This window comes from Tympanuchus pallidicinctus, unplaced genomic scaffold (assembly GCF_026119805.1).
Source record: "Tympanuchus pallidicinctus isolate F22 unplaced genomic scaffold, pur_lepc_1.0 scaffold3, whole genome shotgun sequence".
Taxonomy (NCBI): Eukaryota; Metazoa; Chordata; class Aves; order Galliformes; family Phasianidae; genus Tympanuchus; species Tympanuchus pallidicinctus.
In genome coordinates, this window is record NW_026294747.1 from 92,215,782 (window position 1) to 92,233,452 (window position 17,671).

At 42.0% G+C, this 17,671-nt stretch overlaps 1 protein-coding gene across 2 annotated transcripts in view; it reads right to left on the reverse strand.

Annotated features, from left to right (window-relative positions):
- The window catches only part of COLQ (collagen like tail subunit of asymmetric acetylcholinesterase), a 37,763-nt gene extending 26,625 nt beyond the window's left edge, over positions 1-11,138 (reverse strand). For both annotated transcript variants that reach the window (XM_052693872.1, XM_052693871.1), the window contains exons 1-2: positions 9,378-11,138; positions 235-347 (exon numbers count right to left, since the gene is read on the reverse strand). In XM_052693872.1, the coding sequence (XP_052549832.1) occupies positions 235-347; positions 9,378-9,657 (393 nt within the window). In that variant the 5' untranslated portion in view covers positions 9,658-11,138. The remainder of the gene's footprint in view (positions 1-234; positions 348-9,377) is intronic.
- Between the last annotated feature and the right edge of the window lie 6,533 nt (positions 11,139-17,671).

Consider the following 17,671-nt stretch of genomic DNA (forward strand, 5'->3'; position numbering starts at 1 on the left):
CCCTTCATTTTTGCATAATGGTGGGAACAGATTCCACAGAAGGATTTTGGGACCTTTAGGTAACAAAGGCAAAAATGATGCAAAATAAGACATCTGTAGCCAGATCTGTAGCTGTCACAGCCAGAGGTGTTTGCTGAGTGACACCATGAAGAAGTGTTCAGAAAGGACGTGTCAGTGTTTGTCAAACATGGAAACTCATGTAGAAGAAGAGGAAGGCCCCTCGGCCACACTTACAGAGCTCCAGTCGTGCCTGAGGCGCGGTGGCGGGAACATGGGCGGCGGCGGCGGGATGAGGAAGCAGCACGCTCTGTGGGGAGGCTGCTGCTTCTGTTCCAAGCAAGGGAGATCTGTTCAACACAAACACGCATCCATTGTCTTGAACACCACAAGTATTTCTCACAGAATAAGGTGAGCTTCCATTCCACACCACTTTTCTACATCCTGTGTCCACTGAAGCATCTAAGCCAAAATTTCAGATTCCATGCAGTCCCCCAAATATACAATGTCCCTCATATTCTGAAGGCTATGCTGAGTCCCAAACACTTATCACGGCAATGAAATAGGCCTATTTCTCTCTCTCACTCTCTTGTTGTTCTAAAAGTCTATTAGAAGCAGCATCTTCCTGTTCCCATCAAATGCAGTAAATATTTATTTGTGTCTGTTGGCTTTTACTCTGAACACTGGCAGCCAGAACGGGTGTCTGTGAAATGAGGGGTGGCAGGGAGCCAGATACTGTAGGAAGAAAAGCCTATGGTGAAGTATCTGGTATTAATTGAAAATCCCCAAATTAAGTTTATAGGAAGATAAACTTGGCAAAATTGCTACATTTGTGTGCAAATCGGTTGCAGGCCTGCTTTTGTCACATCTTAGGGTAAGACAGATTTCTCTAAGGGGCAGAAATAAGTGCAGGTTTTCAAATGTCTCAGAAGATGTATTACATCATGTTTCACTAGCCCACATTCATGGGGACAGCATTTCCCCAGTCCTGGTGCACAGAAAGCAGCTGTCCAGATGAGTGTGGTTGTTAAGACCTCAGAGTGGCTGCCCAAGCAGCAGCTCAGGTGCTCTCTCAGCTCCATGGGTGTCAGTGACAGACCCACTGGCGATGGCAGGGGTCACCTCAGGCATGTAGCCACTTGTACACAGAGGCCAGTTGCAGCTGGTTCCAGCCGGGTTAAATCAGATCTTGCCTGTAGAGACAGGGTTCAAGGGAACGCATTTCATAAACTTCATTTCAGTTACCTTTCTTAACAAGAATATTTATCACAAAGTTCTATTGCTTTCCTTTCTCAAAAAAAAAAATCACCACAGATTGCTACTGGCACCAGTCTTCAGAAGTGACTTATGCTATGCAGGCTTTTTTCTCTAACAAAACTATTTGAGGTGATATCTTTGAGAGGTGAGACAAAGGGTCCACAATAAAGACTTCTCTCCTCAACTTTTCCTCCAAAGTTTGAACTCAACAAAAAGCTTCAGTTCATGCACACAATAAAATACAGAGATAAACAATACAGCCTGACCCTGACTTCAATTACTGTTAAACAGCTGTAACAAAGGTCTTGAATTTTAAGCCTACATCTGGGGTTTTCTTAATCCCAGGACTGTATTTGAACATGTTGCATTGGGACTAAAATGCATATTGTTAAAAAAATGCATATTGTTACGTGCAGCTTGTAATCTAAAAAGACATACAGTTTGATTATGATATTATCTTAGGCTACAGAACAATATGCTGTTTCTTAGTAATGCATTATTCTAGATCAATTTCAGTAAGTTTATTGTCATTCAACATGAATAAGAATATCAGAGATGGTCTGACATGGCTTGATGGCTAAGAGATTGCTAGCAATCACTGCAGAAGAAGGTTTGCATTGCTGCAGTTGTAATACTACTTATAAAATAAAAACAATATTAAAAAAAGAAATCAGGAAATTAAATATTTTGTACCTCAAATATTTTGCAAGGATAAGATTAACTGTAAGTGTGCATCTACAGTTTTAACTGGATACTTACCATGTCCTCATGAGTAAAGTCAAGTTCTGGGTTATAAAATATTGGGATATTCCTTTTCTTGGAATCTAAGTTTGAAGTTCTTTGAAACATTTTTATTATGAAAACCATTAGAGCTAACAAAGTTGGCAGCAAAATAGCCACTGATTTCCTTGTTAGGCTAGCTGGCTGTAAGCAAATGCAATTTATATTGTTAGGCTCCAGGTCAGCTTTGTTTGCTAAATACAGCTTCATAACACTCTAGTCCCCATCAGTGGAAAAAATCTCAGCCCAAGAATAGGGCTGTCAGTTTTCTGTGAAATGCAAAGGCCCTGCCTACACAGGGAGTTTGTTTACACATCTTGTATGGAAACTGCCCTTCCAACATCTTTGATACCAAAGAAAGTATTCAGTAAGAGAAGGAAGACAAAATGAAAAACTCCTTATTGAACTCATCTAAATGGCAGTTGGCTTCAGAGAGCATAACAATTAAAATAATCAGAAAGTGTTAAACATTTTCAAACTGAAATTATTTTTACTGTTCAAAAAGTATTCAAGAAAGTGACTACCTCAATTTATAGGTATAGGAATAGTGGTTACTTCAAGAAATAAGGTATTTTAGATAGGCTGTTGCATTGTTTCACTGCATTGCTGCAGACTTCTTACTTCTGGTGCTGGCTAGAAGTCAAAAGCTGTGATGTGAGATAGTCTAAAGCAGAGCCGGAGAAGAGATGGGCACTGCCTGGGCCATCCAGAGCAGGGCCCATACAAGGGTCCTGAGCCCTCCTAGATCTGATCCTAGAGCTAACCTAACATTGCGAACCCCTGTGGCTACTACAAAGGTAACAGAAGTGCTGCACCAGGTACAGCATAGATTTACAGGATTCCATTGCAATAAATAGTAAGTAAACTGGGAAAGTGACCTCTGCGCTGCAAACACGAAGGTGTAGGCTAGCTGGATCAAGGACAATGGCAGGACAAAAGGGCATGGCATGAAAAAAATATTTAACATGTGTTTCCCTCCCTATTTGCAGCCACATTCATCTCACAAACCCTGACCATAAGTCAAGCTGCTCTCCAAAGCCGTGTCCCCAGTAGCTGCACAGTGGCCTGCCTGTTCACTGGCTGGCATGGCCAGCCCACCAGACACCTCTGGCCACTGACACCCACCCCCAAGTGCTTCCCCACTTGGATGGTGGTCAGAATTAATAATAATCAAGCTAGGCAGATGAGTTAGTTAATGAATGTGGGCTTGTCCGGCTGAAACTGAGAGATTATCTGTTTTCCCTCTGTTCATTCAGGCTCCTCTCAACTGCCTTGCAAAAATGGCAGCTCGCCACAGGCAGCGGCTGTCAGGTGTTACCCTGTGTATCTACTCAAGGTGACCATTTCTTCCCTTTGAAATCAGAAAACATTAAGAGCTGCCAAAGTGCTCGTTCCCGGGGCAGGGAGTCACATGAGGAGGCGCGGGTAAAGGTGGGCAGGTAGAGCTGGGGTGCTCCAGACATGAGCTCATGTCTGGAGCTGGGTCAGATAGCTGAGCTCAGGAACAGGGTACATCTCTCTGTCCTCATGAACACAAGCCTTATGGCCTAAATATACCCTTTTCTATGTATCAGGTGATGTAAATATAGCAATGAAATGCAGCAAATCTACAGCTTATGCACTGATATCTGCGCTGCAGGAGCTACAAGATGGAGCTATCTCCCCATCCCCTTTGATGAAACAATAAATACTCCAGCAACGGATAGAAATATGAAAATAATGTGTCAGAAATCCTAATCCCCAGGGTGGCTACCAGTTGTGGCAGAATTTACACGCATTTCACCATCTGCCATATAGACTGAAGCTGTCATAATAAATAAATACACAGAAATGTTTAAAATGAGCTGGCGCTCAAAAACTCTTGCAGATAGCATGGACCCTGGCATGCTGCCTAGTCAGTATTCACTCAGACAGTTTGGGTTTGCTTCTATTGGCTTCCAGTTGCTGAGGTCCAGGGCTCTAGACACAGCTCATGAATGCTGGCAGCTCTATATGCTTTTTCTCCATGCATGAGAAGTTGAGGCACAGAAAAGTCAAGCAACACCCCCACAATCATGGATGACTTGATAACAGAACGGGAATGAGAGTTTCAGTCCTGTCAATTGCAATACTTCATCCCAATAATGTTATGAATCAATTATAAAACTCAATTTCTTGCCATACTATAATGATGTTACAAATAAATTGAGTATTAAAGAGCTTAGTACCACCCCTAGAAGAGCCTGAAGCCTTAAGTCTTCATGCAAGATGGCTGCTGTGTCAGACTTCTGCCTGCTATTCACTGTCACACATTCCTCTCCCACTTTATCTGTGAGATCAGTAGCACCAGAGCAGACAACAGTGCCATCCCTCTCCAACTGCAAGACTGCAGGGCTGGCATGGATCAGAAGTGTGCTTGACTTTGGTGTTGGTCCATTGTGTGTTCAGACAGTCCCAGACAATCCGTAGGGGGACATGGATGTTGCTGTTCACTCTGAAAGGTACCAGAGAAATGCTTTCAAATTCCTGTTAGAAACTTTGATGCCATGGACTACATTAATTCCTTGTGACTGCCTCACAGCAACAGAATCACAGCCCAGCTGACTTTATTCCCTGGCCTTTCACAAAGAAATAGCTCTGATTGACTTGGTGTTGTAAAAAATCATGGCTTTGTAGGTTGGAGAGACTAAAAGAGTCCACTGATACTTTTCCATAGGCACAAGAAAACTGAAACTGCAGCCCTACCTTCTTTAAGTGAAGCATCTCCATATATTTGCATGCAAGCCTGGATACATATATACTAGCAAAAAACGAGTAACAGCTGCTTTTCTCTTTCCACCCACTCTGACAGAACTCTTTTGCACTCTTCCTATACTCACCTTTCCCTACATCCATCTTCTATTCCAAATGCTCTATTCCCACTATAGTTGTCTGCAAACAAAGAGCATTCCTCTGATACCCTTCTCATTAAAGAATGATTCCTTGGAGAAGAGAAGGGAAGAAGCACATTTAGGATAGTTTCTGTGAATTCCTATTGGCTTTTGCTCCCTCTCCTATTCTAGATCCTTCTCAAAGACTTCCCCTTGAGGGCTGAAAGGGCTTTTCCCATTTCCTTCTACCTACTATGCTACAGCATGAAATAGGTTAGCAAAGCCTCCATGCTAAAAATTGCCATGATCTATAAAACATTCAACACTTTCCATTTTAGCCAGTACACTGTATATTTTCTTTCTTTGTGCACATCTCACCCCTATGGTTTCCATGCTGCCCTGTGTGCCCAGCACTGCCAGCCAAAACAGCACCATGCCAATTCCTGTGCTCACATCTGCCTCAGGTGGCAGAACTTGTTCACCCCAAACAAGTCTGAGGTGCCCTCTCCAGGGGAACTTCTGTAGCCTGAAGCCAGACACCTGCTTCACTTGTAACACAAGGCATGTCCCACAGAAATAAAATGGAACTGGCCTCCAGCTTGTCCCATCTGCCAGTACTTTGGGAGTCCCGGTTTGGTATTTCAGGATGCTTATCAGCTTACCACTAGAAGCCAGCTGTGCTGACCTTTATATTAAACCAGGGTGAAATAGGAACACCTGCTCCTTTGACCTGATCATCTGCATTTCCTGCAGTAAGTGAAGGTTCATGATACTCATCCTAAGCAGCAAATAGCTGAGCCCTTTCTATTTGCATTTTAGCCAATTTTGTTATTTTATTTTTTTTACAATTTGTGCATTTTCAGTCAGTAATTCAGATTCAAATAGGTTGTGCCCTGTGGAGCCCAGAGTTCCCTTCTTTTGGGAAAGCAGAGACAAAGGCAGAGAAGGTGTTAGGAACACTGCCAGTAACATTCAGTCCCGTTGCATTTGTTTAAATTAATCAACCATACTTTTTTCATAAGGCTTTGCGTTGAATATTGATCTCACGAAAAAAATCAATCAATTGATACATTTGTATGATACATAAAAGGAAGTTTGGGTCAGAAAAAGCACAGATACTGCTATTCTCCAGCTCCTAGAGGTATATCAAATACTTTCTGTCTCCATGCAGAGCCCAAGAAACCTGCAGCATAGAGGAGCAGAAAAGGGGAAGAGGAAGGAGAGGATAACAGAGAATCATAGAACTGTTTGAGTTGGAAGGAACTTCTGAAGGTCATCTAGTCCAACTGTATTTGCGCAGTGCCCCATCCAGCCTGACCTTGAACATCTCCAGGAATGGGGCTTCTACCAATCCTATGTGCAACCTGTTCCAGTGCCTCACCATCCTCACGGTAAGAAAGTTCTTCCTTCTATTCAATCTAAAGCTCCACTCCTTTAGTTTGAAGCCATATCCCCTTGTCTCGTCCTCTTCTTTCTTACAGACCCCCTTTAGATACTGAGGGGCTTCTCTCACGTCTCTCTGGAGCCTTCTCTTCACCACAGCCACATGCTTAAGTGTGTTATAATGTACTATTAATCCCTACAGCACTTTCCTTGAGATGATGCTTCAGCACCAGGAGAATCACTGTTTGGTGCTGACATTGCATTCAAAATACTTCTAGGAGCAACGATGTGCTATTGCTTGAGTCTGATGGGACTATAACATGGAGTTGGCAGCAAAACAGAAAATGATGCAGATTGTTATTCTTTGCCTAATTATTCTACATATGTGCTTCTCCCTACCAGTTGTTTATCTCGGCTTTACAGTTAGCAGCTTGTGCTATGTGAACACTTATATTTGTGACTTAATGCTATAGAAAGATGTGTGAGGAAGTAGTTTCAGCCCAGAAGTTTTCAGAAACATTTGGAAAATACTTCTCATTAATCTTCCAATTGTAGGAAAGACAAAACATTGCTGAAGAACATCTTTGCTGTTGATTGCGGTTTGTTTTAGAGTTTGCAATATAGTGCTGAAATCTATTCTTTAAATGCAAAATTACATCCTGGTGCCAGATTCAAATAACTAAATCAGCTGACAGTCACAGACTATTTGAAAAATCATTAAAATCACTGAGAATTTAAATGGAATTAATTCACCTTCTTACACACTGTGAGATTTCTACTAGAAAATAGAGAACCAACTAGAGAAGTTAGCAGGCTGTGAGGAGCAGAGCCCTGCAGCAGCTCATATCAAGGGTTGCCCATATCATAAACTACTGCTGCCTGAAAGATATTTGGCCAGAAAACAAGCCTGTCAGCCCCAAGCACACACTCTGACACTATGCCACCCTGAGAGTTACACCTTTACATGTGGCACTACTGCTCTAAAATACTACTCCTTATCTGCAATTATCGTTATTCTGTCTTGACTGGTGCAGATTTAAGGACTCAAAGAGTTTTTGTATCTCCCTGCTACACAGCTGAGTTGCTGATGAACTATAAAGTTGCTGATGAACTTTTTTTCCCCAAAGAACCGGTGCTGACAACCTCAGGCTGTGCATTTCCCTTCTACTCCCTGTTTCCTCTTCCACTACATTGCCACAAGATATATGAACTTTCCCCCTCGGAAGGACCTATCCCGTAGGCTGTTTTTTTTGTTTTGTTTTGTTTTAATGATAACAATTTATATGTCATCTCTGGGCACTGAAGTATATTCCACAGGAGAAAAATCACTGCATAGGCAACACCAGGCCATGTGAGCATTACAGAGATGAACCTTGTGTTTGTCTGGCTGGGATCTACTAGCTTCAAGGCAAGGTAAAGCCCATCAAAACAACTTACATGTTGATGTAAAGAACATCAAAACAACTTACATGTTATTGCAAGGCCATTTCTCATCAGAGAAAATAAGTTTTGATGGTTTCTGTACCTCAGCATTAATTAATATGAACTTTTTGGAGAAATCCTACCCAATATAATAGAGATGATAATAAATGAAAATGCTTTTTAGCGTTGCAGAGAACTCAGCAGAAAAACATACCAGTTTCTAGAGGTTTGACAGATGGATTTATTTGTTTTTTAAGGGATGCCTTTTTTCAAGCATTAGGCTTCCCTAAATGCTATCTTAAAAGCTATCTGAAATGACTGCGGAAATCTAATGGCTATGTTATTAAATGCTATGGGACTTTTCCCCAGATGACGACTGCACAACCCTTTGGCCCACAAAATCTTATTATTCAAATATTTCTAAATGAATGATCTGTTCAAACCAAGGGGGGTTAAATACAGTGTATTAGTTCCATGTATTTCAAAAGCTTTGCTTAAACAAACAAGCAAACAAACAAACATAGGTGAAATCACTTGTCTCACTACTGCAGTTTAGTCCAGAAATCTGTTGTCCTGCACAGGCTGTCCTCCTGATCATTATTCTCTGTCAGAATCATAGAATCATCAAGGTTGGAACAGACCACTAAGATCACCCAGTCCACCCACCAACCCATCCTCACCATGCCCACTAACCATGTCCCTCAGTGCCACAAATGCCTTGAGAATAAACCATAGGCTTGGCTGTGATAACACAGAAACATGAGAGAGATGGAGAGAGAAAGATCGTGCACCTTTAACTCTATGTCTGAAGTTGATTTTACGTACAGTTTTGAAATGTGCACCCTTTTGGAGGCTGTCTTAATGTCAGAAACACTGGGAGGATCTGAAGGCAAAACTGATGCCTCCCTACACGTCTCACCTGAACCATCCCAAATCTGATGCAAAAGAAATCTAGGATTCTAGCTAGAGGCATCTTTCAGCTATAAATACTCTACCACAACATGATGAGAGTTCGTCCAACCAGAGATGGGGTTGGAGTTCTCGTTCCCCTTCTCCTTCCTTTGCACAGAACGTGGGTAGAGGGGAGTCTTGCTGCCCGCACTGTAAAACCTGCTAAGTGGGATTTGCAGTGCTCTGGCTCAGCTGGCAAGTAATTTGCTTTGCCTTTGCCTAGCAGGGATTTTCCATGCAGTGGACTCTTGTTTGCTATGTGAGCCATCCGAATATTTGTTAGTGTCATAGCCAGAGCCAGATGATGTTTATTCTGCTAACATCCAGTCGAGCTCCAGCAGCACTCATTGAGGTCAGGGCTTTATTTATAGAAGCAGATATACATTGAGATTCATTTTTTTTCCCTTGCTGTAATCCACCTAGGATCATCCAAAATAGAAAGAAACAGGCAGACGTGCAAGTAATACATTAATTGGGCCAGGTCCTCTGGCAGCACGCATTAGTGCAGCACCAAACCAGTCAGAGAAAAAGCATTTTAATGTGGCTGGGGCTCCTCTCTGTTATTTCTCACTGGGAAGGGCATGAAACCAGAAGTAATAAAGCAAAAGCCACCAAGCAAGAAATACGTCCCGGATCTGCAAGGGAATTTGTCACTCCTATGCTCTCACTTGCTGGGAAGTGCAAGAAGCAGTGTGCAGGTCCGAGGGAGGCAAAGCAAAGAGACTAAAAGCGATTTACCTGCTGAGAGTGAGAAGGCATTGTCAGCGTAGGGGCTGTGAGAGAAAGCCCAGCAGGAGAGAAGCTGCAGGTACAGTCCCCAGGTGGCCATGCGGAGGGTGGGCATGCTGCTGCCAGCCGCGGGCACGGCGAGCTGCGGGCTCCGCTCTGCCTCCTGCTCGCTTCCTCTTCCTCGCCGGCCGCGCGTCTGTGCGGCTGTGTGGCTGCGTGTGTGCACGGCTCTCGCCCGCTCCCTCTCTCGCCGTGCCTTCAGGAAGAAGGAATGCCAACCATTTCCCATTCACTCTTCTCCTTACACTAGGCACGGTTATATTTAACTCCCACGCTGGATCAGTTGCCCCCATTGTAGATGTTAGCTGCTAAAACGGTGGCGGGGGGGATTCTGTTTGGGTCACAGAAGCAAAAAGATTATCATTTGGATGATAATAATAACGAGCTGGAAAGAGAGAGATTATCAACTCGACTATAAACAGCATCTGTTGGTGTCGTCAACCAGACACCAGTGTCAGGAGGGCTAAAATCCCTGAATGATCATCTTCTACAGGTCGTTAATTGCTTAATGAACGAGACTAACAGTGATCTGATGTGTTTATGGATGACAGTGCTTTGCAGTCGTGCACAGAGCTGAGCGATACCACTGAGGGTCTGCAGACACAGACCAGATCAGTATTTGGTGCTGTAAGTGGAGATGCCAGCATCCCTACTAGTGATGCATTGTACGACTGCAAGGAGTGCACTGACAGCATGCAACAGGTGAGAGAAACTATACAAGAATCACTACTTGTGATTGGCTGAAATGCAGTCAGCTCTGTAGCAATGGCAGCACCGCTGGAGGAAAAAACTCACATTTTTGGAACAGCAACCCATGCCTTTGTCACCTGCACGGCAGTCTGAGGTCCCTCTGGTGTCCAGCCAGCAAGGCTTTGCAAATAAGCTTCATAATGAGAATAAGAGGCTAGAAGATGCATGAACAATGGAAAAAAGTCCTTGAAATGCAAAAGATTCACCTCTGGAAATGTTTGACCAGCTCAACACTCATTTGAAGCAGTGACTGAGTAATTTCAAATCCCTCTGAAATCCTCCTGCAGTCTGGTAGAAACTGAAAAATTGGTAGAAGTTTGTAGTACAAAATACAATGCTTGAAAAGGAAATTAATGAATCCAGTAGTACCACGAAGAACCAAGATCAGACAGCAGGACACATGTTTTTCCTTTCTTCCACCACCCTGTTATGAGCTTGTGTACTTCGGTCTCTGAACTAGAAATGGAACATGGAAATGCATGATCAGGTAAAAAAAAATAGTGCAGTGACATCTTGCAAAAGGAATAGTGCAAGGATTTCCATCACAAACTACATTCACCCTTGTGACACAAAATAAGGTAGGGACAAGGAAAATATCTCTTCCTCACAAGGACAAGTGCTTTCCTGAAATGGCCAGAAGCAAAACAGAAAACGAGGGCTACAGCTGAGCTCCAAAAGAAGTCAACTTTGCAGTCATTTCTCAATAGAAACGTTTGGTCCATCTGTTCTTCAGTGAAGAACCCTGATCGAAAATAGATGTTTTGTCAGCTTTCTTCTCTTTTTTGACTTAACATCTCCACCACTTCAAAGCCCGAGCCTGCTTTACTCGAACCAACTCAGTCAATGCCAGATTTCCTTCTGTAGGTGCACACCTGAGGCAAACACACCATCTTCCAAAAGAAAGCCTGAAAGGACACGTTCAGATTTAAATTTGAAGAGATCTCTTTGTTGTGATGCAGCTGTAGTTCACCACAGTTTTTAGGGGAACTACCATGAGGTCATCAGAAATAAATGCCCCTGTTGCAATCAGCAGGTGCAAGCGTTTGTTTTGGTTTTAAGGCATCAGCCTTACCAGCTGAAATTGCTGGCAAAGCTGCTGAGAGTTTCAGCAGGAGAAGAATGAAGTCAATTAGAAATAAAGCAGACAGCAGCTGTATGCTTTTTGATATGACTTTGTGATAATTGGCACTCACTCCACAGTAGATGACAAGGACACACGCACACAGGGCTGCTTCCTGGCCTCTGGGGCATTTGCTCACGTGACAGAGATGATCCCAAAGAGAAGTGCTACCACATAGCAAAGTGTCTTACACAGTGTGAGAAGCTTGACAGATGTACGTTTTTCAGCCCTTGAGCTATCTATGCTCTGTGAACCTGCTCAGCCAAGCAGTTCATGCCTTCAGTTATTCCCATGGGCTCATAAAGTCAATGGAAAGCTTCTGCTCCCTTCAGAGGGAGCTGCATGGCATAGTGAAGGCCGCTGCTCTGAGAACAGAAGTTCTTGTCTCTATCATGCATATAGTAATCAATAATATTTTTATCTTCCTTCTATATTCACTGCAACTGCTATCAGCATTGAAGGGAAGATCAACATTAACGTGATTAAAGTGATTTAACGCTGACAATCCTATACATTTTTTTGAATAAAAAGAATCTTTTTTTTTTCATGAAATTGTTCAGTTGCTAGGAAAAAGAGGAGTGTGTACTACATGGTTCATACTTGTGTCTCACCAGAACTGTTGCTTTAATGCCAGTAGTAATCATCAAATAGAACACCATGTTTTCAGTAGGATTTCTATTTCAGATGCTGTTAGCTTAAGAAAGAAACACAGGACAGTACAGACACCATGTGGTTTCCAAGTCTTATGAGATACCACCATGGCCTAAAGTAATAACATTGTTTGGAAGACTTGGCTTAAAAATCTTTCAACTGTGAGAATCCCAGAAACAAAAATCATCTCCAATCTGACATTCAAAGAAATGGAATGCCATAGTGTTATTGCAGCGAATCAACTGCAGTTTTAAAAATCCTATTTTGAGTAGATGCCATAACAGCTAATAAAACGTCAAAAGCCAACTAGCTTTTACATATATATTCTCATTTAAAGCCTGACCACTTTACCTGTTGTTGCTTGATCTTTTCAGCCCAGAGATGAGCCCTTAGAAGCAGATGAAAGATCCTGTTGATCTACCATGTAAATAGAATTTACAAACCCCTCTCTTCTGTTTTAATTAAGAATTAATGAATACTTGTTAAAAAGAAGGCTGTTTCTCAGTCCTATTCACTTTCTACTGGCAGATTCTTTATCAACAAAGAAAATGCAGGAGTTCAGACAAAATATCATTAAACCCAGGGTTCTGAATGAGCACAGTTCTATTGAAAGGGAAAAAGATAATCAAGGCTTTCCAGTTCAAAAGACTCAACAGTCTTCTGCTGAGTGGGGCAAAGGTAAAACAGCAACCCAGTGTTAATCCAATAATTCAATGACATGATGTCTGCAAAGTAGTACAGAAGAATTCTGCTCATTCAATTAGCGTGGGAGATGGAAGATTCTTTATAATTAGGTTTTCCTTGCAAAACTTGTTAGTTATTTAGCAACAATAGTTTTTTACAGTAAAAATATCTGCTCAGGTTCACACACCTGCATTGTTTATGCCTAACGTTTGGATTTAGTACTTGGACAGTGTAGCTAATGTTCATCATGTCTTTGCTGATGAATTTAGATTTAATACGGGAGCCTGTACAGAAACAGACCCACAAAATGCAATGGAGAAAACTCACCAAACTCTGACTTCCCAGCTGCCCTGTGCCAGCCCCACAGCCAGGTACCAGAGCCCCATGCAGACTTGAGGGTGAGGCACCACCCAGTCTTGAGGTGAGCCACTGCATGAGTGCATTCTAAGGACAGCACATTGATGCCTAGCAACCTCCTACAGCATTAAAGAGCTATAATTAAACTTTAAGGGATAATGCCAAGTGTTTTCCATCAAAGCTGTGAGAAGAACTGCACTGTACCCTTGTAATCCTGGAAGGCACAACAAAGGACAATTTTCAAACAATCATTCAGCTGCTGACTTTTATAACATGACTCCTCTTCCCCTTTCCTGTCTGTTTCATCTGCCTCTTAGACCTTGTTCTTCAAACTGAAAGTCATTCAGCATTTGCTGTGCAATTGTATACAATTTTGTACAATAGCAAGGCTGTCCGAGGCAGAAATGCGTGCATACTTAATGTGGCAGACATGTAGAAAGACACAGCTAAATGCAAGCATGTGCTGTAAAAAAAAGTACACAGTTAGGAATCCCATGAAGTTGCTGAATGTGTCAATCAAACCTATGGAAAGCCTGATGGCTCCTAAAGATGTTTAGGTATAAGGTTATTTGGTGCCTATATCACACCTTCAGTGTGTTCTCATGCTCCACCTATTGCTCAGGAGCAGACTGCTGTGCAGGATATGTACAGTACCCAATGCTCCTTAGACATAATGCACTCATCCCACATGAATCCAGAGGAGATGGAAATAATTTTCAGGATAATTTTTTTCATCTTTTTTTTTCATTCAACTCTTCACTGTTTCTCTCTACTATTCAGAAAGTAGAAGTCTCTGCCTGTGCTAGCCCTGCTGCTGGAGGCAGAGAACAGAAGTGTCTGGCAATAATTAGCTCTCGTGACTCCTACTTCTAGTGATTTATCATCCAGCCTGCCAAGAAGCCCAGTGACTTGAAAAACATGATGCACCACTCTCTTTTTCCTCTGTGAAGAATTCTTGCTTGAAAAAAAAAGCCAATAAAACAAAACAAATCACCAGAATTACTGCTTTAGCACTCTCTCTGTCTAAGTACTCTCCATTCTGGAGTGCAACACAGACGATGGCAATGCAGCACCCTGCACCTGATTTCCATACTGCACTGCAGACCATTACATCATTAAGATGTAGGCAAACATGCAGCTGAACACTGGGACATGTGCACCTTGAAAAATGCACCTTAACACTGGCTCCACAGCCTTCTGCAGGGGATCCCTGCTGGAGATTCAGGAAAGGACTTGGTCATCAGTGTAACAATCTCAAGAATCCAAGTGAAGTCAATGAAGCTGCTCCTGAAATCAAGGATGTGCCTGGGTGTCTTTGCCAAATAAAAGCCTAAAAAAAAAAAAACAAAAATAAAAACACAAAACTTCATAGTATTTTAAAGACAAAGTATCTGAAGTCTTGTTTTCCAGTGGTTGGTTTTCTTCTCTCATGGACTCCTCTGGACACTGAATACTAAGGGATCCCATGCATTGCAGAACCCCAAACCAGCAGCAGAAGACAGTGCTTCCTGCTTTAGCCAAAGGCCTAATCACAGAATCATAGAATTACCAAGGTTGGAATAGACTTCCAAGATCCTCTAGTCCAGCTGTTCACCTACTACCAATATTTCTCCACTAAACCACGTCCCTTAGTACAACACCTAAATGTCTCTTGAACATCTCCAGGGACAATGTCTCCACCACATCCCTGGTCCTGTATTATAAAACTGAAATGGGGTAAACAGATCTCAGTAGAACAGCAGGAAGGAGCAGCAGGACGTGACCAACCAGCTATGCTTTTTGTTTATTTTTAAACAAATGGGTGACCATAAACTCTAACCAAGATGCTATGCATAGCAGGCAGAATTCCCATGTAGTATGAAAGAGACTTCTCTGGCACAGTACTGGATGAGTAGCCAACATCCACAACTTAAATCTGTTGTTTCTATAAAGTGATCGCTGATTTCTAAGGCTGCTGGGTCAGGCAATAGGTAGAGAAGCTTTGCGTTTTTATGATGCTTCACATTTTGAAGCCCAAGCAGCACACAAAGTGGTTGGGCTCTGTACATTGCCCAGTCATTACAGTACACCAGGGTTGTCCTATTCCAAATGCAGGATGCTGCTGAGCCTAATCAAACCAGACAAATTTTCCCAGCTCCCTCTGTAGAATTAGAGAGCTATTATTAAGGCTGTGCCGACATTTCCATTTTAAAGTCCTATACTTGAAGGTTCCATAATTTGTATCAAAGACATCCACGCCAAGAGGCAGTTTGGCATACAGGGATAAAAACTTTGAATAAAGTCAGTACTTGAATAAATTCAGTAAAAAGGCCTCACTATTTCATCTGCACAGAGTGAGGCCCAGCATTAGCTACCTATCTGTGGTAGTTTAACATCTGTGTTAGGGCTGAAATGGTAATTTTTACCAGTGTAATTTCTACTTATTTTCTGAGCACCTGAATGATATCCCAATGTTGCAGAGGGAGTAGGTTTATGGCCTGGTTAATGAGGCTTTCAAACATAAACCACAGCCATGCCTTGTTGCAAGGAGGATGTATTGCTTTGACTGAAACTCAAGGTGTGCCTTAATATATCAGCATCTCACACGGCCAAGGTCTACAAAACACCAGATGTGCACATTACCTTAATGACAAGTGCCAAGGAGTCAGACAGATGACAAATTCTTCAAGCACTTAAAAAAAAAAAGTGCCAGCTTTTTTTTTTTTTTTTTTTTAATTATTTTTAATACTTCTGATGTACTGATTTCATTAGAGAAAGTCTTTTACCCAGACAGTGTGGAGCTCTGGCTTGGATGAATGCCTGAGTGCATACTGGCAGTCACCACTGTAGGTGCAAGGTGTAGGGATGTACAAACCTGAGCAGCCACCACATAGAGAGCAGGAGGGCCTCCCCACCTGACAACATATTTGGTTCTCAGGTAGGCTTGCAGGTTATGCTATGTCTCATGCTGAAACAGCTGCTGTCAGTCATTGCAGAGAAATGCTGAAAAATAGCGATTGTTTTCTGGGAGCAAGAGACAAAAAAAAAAAAAAAAAAAAAAAAAATCGGTGTTGCTGTGTACATTTGGGGTCTACAAAGGCTTACATGAGCCTTCCACTACTTCCTCACTTGGTAGCATAAGAAACACTACATTCTACAGGCAAGTCTCCCATCAGCTAGGTGCAAAGACATTCCATTATTGACTTTCAGGTCCGTGGTTCTCTATTTGCTGATGCATTTAGTCAGCTCCAAAACACAGTAACCAAACTCTGTCTTCAAAAGTATCCCTTACTGCATCCCATTTAGAATTTGACCCAGGATACTACACAGCTACACTGATTGCTGGAGCTGACAACTTAAAAAGTCAAAAAGTCTGAAATAAATTATTCCATGCAACCTTTTCAGTATTGTGTTTCCTGTAGTTTCCTGCCTTGAAAAGATGGATGAAAACAAAAACTTTTTTTGGCCTATTAACTCAAGTAAGCCAATTGTCATTCTATTAATTTCTCTTACTTATTTCTACACTATTGCAGGCAGGCTAGATATTCCTGGAAAGAACAGACACTGAAATCATTTCCATTTATATTAGCATGTGCCATAATTAGCAGGAAGGGTCTGCTTTACTGAGGGCCTCTTTAAACTTAACCATCTGGTTTCCACCAAATCATCAAAAGAAACAGTATACATCTCCTTCAGAATTACTGTTTCTCACTCATTACAGTACCCAGTTATAATTAAATTAGTCAGCAGTCCCACTGCCAGTATGTTGTTACAATGATCAGATCTGATACCTGTGTCTGATATTACAAGGTCATTAAGAACATGGGGGTACAAAACATGCTTTTCTGTATTAACTGCAGCTACCAAGCTCTGTAAATAGCATAAAAGCTGCAATGGGGATTTTGATTTCTACATAAAACACCATGATTTGGTCAGGGCAGAAGTTGCTCACGTTTAATTGGTCTTTCATTGGCTTACAGCCAGCGTTTGCTGGTTTCTTGGGTACTGTGGCAGGCCTTAAGATTCACTGCAGTTTGTTTCACGTGTATTTGGGATTTTGCATTGGTGTTTAAAAACGAATTTAGAAAGATTATATACACATTTGATTCCTCATCAAGATGAATATGCACTGTAAGGCTGTAACAAGTGAAGGCAAGCATTCATCACATGCCCAAATGTTTCCAAAGCAGAACACGACTCACTAGGGACTAAAATTCACACAAAACAATTAGAAATTACTACACACTAACTGTTAGCAAGGCGAGCATTCCAAGAGACTGCAGAAACACAGTCAACACATGACAGTATCTTGTAAGGAAATTCACTTATTCCCCATTTCCAATGACCTGGCAATTCTTTTTTGGTTTTGTTTTGGCTGATTAACTGTGGTTCCACACTTAGATTACCTGTAATCTAAGTTTTCTTGTACCTCCTGCTTTTCTTGTACCTCCTGTACATCACAGGTTCATGACAGGCCCCTTCAGTGCATGCTGTCTTCTCTTTACAGAGGACAAGTGCTGTGGACCTGAACCACTGGGTTTCCTTCCCCATCTAAGCAGGTATACCAAAATTTCAAACGGTCTGTATTTACCTGAAAGCCCAGAGAAGTACCTATTTAAACTCGGGCCTAAACCTTCTGAGGAGGTTTCGCTCCCTTTCATAATATGGGGACACTTCAGAGATACCATCTTCCTGTCTCATC